The sequence below is a fragment of the Poecilia latipinna genome, unplaced genomic scaffold (assembly GCF_001443285.1).
Source record: "Poecilia latipinna isolate Pla-1442-1.1 unplaced genomic scaffold, P_latipinna-1.0 Scaffold3150, whole genome shotgun sequence".
NCBI lineage: Eukaryota > Metazoa > Chordata > Actinopteri > Cyprinodontiformes > Poeciliidae > Poecilia > Poecilia latipinna.
This window is the reverse complement of record NW_015115766.1, coordinates 50,125-52,526: the sequence shown is the minus strand read 5'-3', so window position 1 is coordinate 52,526 and position 2,402 is coordinate 50,125. Positions and strand designations below refer to the sequence as shown.

At 45.3% G+C, this 2,402-nt stretch overlaps 1 protein-coding gene across 1 annotated transcript in view; it reads left to right on the top strand.

Annotated features, from left to right (window-relative positions):
* Window positions 1-100: 100 nt before the first annotated feature.
* Window positions 101-2,402, top strand: part of LOC106940264 (exoglucanase A-like) — an 18,282-nt gene continuing 15,980 nt past the window's right edge. Inside the window, exons 1-2 of the mRNA XM_015022955.1 lie at window positions 101-536; window positions 2,196-2,327. Coding sequence (XP_014878441.1) covers window positions 521-536; window positions 2,196-2,327 — 148 coding nt within the window. The 5' untranslated portion in view covers window positions 101-520. The remainder of the gene's footprint in view (window positions 537-2,195; window positions 2,328-2,402) is intronic.

The window sequence follows — 2,402 nt, the reverse complement described above, 5'->3', positions numbered from 1 at the left end:
AATATGACAATAAGTCAAAATAAAAACAAAAGTATTTTGTGTCTTTAGACTCATAATGTTTATCTTCTGTTTTGTCCCACATATTCTATTTGAAGATCTTTGTACCGGCTGTCGGTGTTGTCCTGATGGCACAGTGTGCATCACCACCAATGGAGTTGCTGAATGCATTGACGCCTGTGTGAATTACAATGTACTGAACGATGCCTGGCGTTCAACAGAGAACACAGACTATTCAATCTTACACTGTGACTATTACACTGCCTGGAGTGGTTGGTATCGCTTTTACTTGGGTCAGACCAGCGCTCAGATTCCAGAGAAATGTGTAGCAGAAAGAAGATGTGGAACTCATGCTACTTTGTGGATAAATGGGGCTCATCCAGTTCAGCTTAACGAAACCGTAACTCGGACTGTGTGTAGCACTTGGTATGGTTCCTGCTGCTATTTTCCCACGCACACCGTCCAGATCAAACGTTGTTATGGATACTACGTCTACAAACTTCAACAGCCGTATGGATGCTATATGGCATATTGTACAGGTAATATTGTAATGAGTTACAAAGAATTCAGAATTATCTGCTTTCCTTTTACAACCAGCTAATTAGGCCCGAGCAGCGAAGCGCTGGCGAAGGCCTATTGTAATCGCAAGATTTCTTCTTCTTTTTATTTTTTTGTCGCTTCGGGGGGCTGTTTGGGGCCTTTAACATATTCAAAAACTCACCAAACCCCACCCAAAATTGTCCCCCGACGAAAATGTTCAGATTCTCATGGAATCCGAAGTGGGCGTGGCCAAACTGCTGTACAGCGCCCCCTAATGTGAGTTGAGGGAAACCGTAGGTCGTGGAGATCTGAAAATTGGTATGTAGGTAGATCTCCCCAAATCCAGAAAAATGTCTGTTGGAGGTACCCCCTAAAATGCTCAGGGAGGCGGCAATTTTGGGTCAAAGGTCAAATTTTCGCCATTTTTCCATTTTACTCACGTCAAACTTTAACAAACTCCTCCTAGCGATTTTGACCTATCGGCTTCATTTTTGGTCAGGATGCAGTTAATGGGTGTGGCATTAAAAGTTATCAAAATGGTGAGTTCATGTTGAGGGGGCCGTTCCGAGGCGCCGAAGTTGGCGTACTCGCCAAAGAAAACCAACCGCTACAACTTTCACATAGAAAGGTCAATTGGCACCAAACTTGGTATGAGGGATCCTGGTTGAATGCCTGACGATCCTATGTTGTCATAGTCTGACCTCACCTAAGCCCCGCCCCCTCAGAACAGGAAGTGACTTTATTTTACTTGGAAACATACAACTCTGGCTCTCTTGACCTAATCAAGATGATCTGGTGTCAGATGACTGATAACAAGTTGGTCTCACTTGCTTTAAAGCGCCAAGAGTTTCCAGTGGAGGACATGGCCATGGTGGCGCGGCCAAATCACAGGTCACGCCGCCGCCACACGTTTGGCTCTAGATTCCACGTTTCAGTCCAGTTGCACCAAACTCACTGAGATCGATCCTTGTCCACCCCCCGACAGGAATCCAGTGAAAAATGTGGTGGGCGTGGCCTAATTCCTCCACAGCGCTCCTTAGAGTATTTTAACAAATCAGCCCCCAGCCATGCTTTATCCCACAATTATGAATCTTGGTACACATGTGTGACTTGTCAGGTCCTACAAAAAAAGTCTCTTAGGGCCATGGTCCAAACCCAACAGGAAGTCGGCCATTTTGGATCAAAGTCTCCCTTTTGTCTTTTCCATTGATGTCGTATCTCAGCGAACTCGTCTTAGAGCTTTCCAGATCCAGGCTTCAAACTCAGTCAGCACAGTCTTGAGGCATTGAGAGTGAAAAGTTATCAAAGGAGTTTTCCTATATCAAAGCATGTGGGCGGGGCCAACCCTCAAATCTGGCCATTCGCCATGAAACATCAAGGCTGGGGGAACTGCTCCAGAGTGTCAGTGGTGGCGAGAGAGTGGTGGTGCTGGAACCCCCGCGGTTGCAAATAGGTCTTCGGCGCGCTTTGCTGCGAGGGCCTCCAACGCCGCTTGCGACTTTAATTTTAACATGTATTTGCACACACACAACACCCAATTCACTCACTTCTAGAAATTGTAGTTATGTCCTAAACCAAAGCCAATGTGAAACATACGTTTTATGTTTGGTAAAACTAAGGCTTTATATTGTAATATATTTTGTGTCTGTGTGTGTTAGAACCTCAACCCTTCAGAGTATCGACACAAGATGAGAGCAGCATCACTCTGCAGTGGAACAAGATCAACAACAACAGCAGCACCAGCTTTATTCTGCAGTTTAATGGCACAGAGATAAACATCACTGCACCAGATGGAGATGGACCAGTGAACTACACAGTCTCATCTCTCACTGCTGGAACCAAATACACATTCACTCTCTTCACTG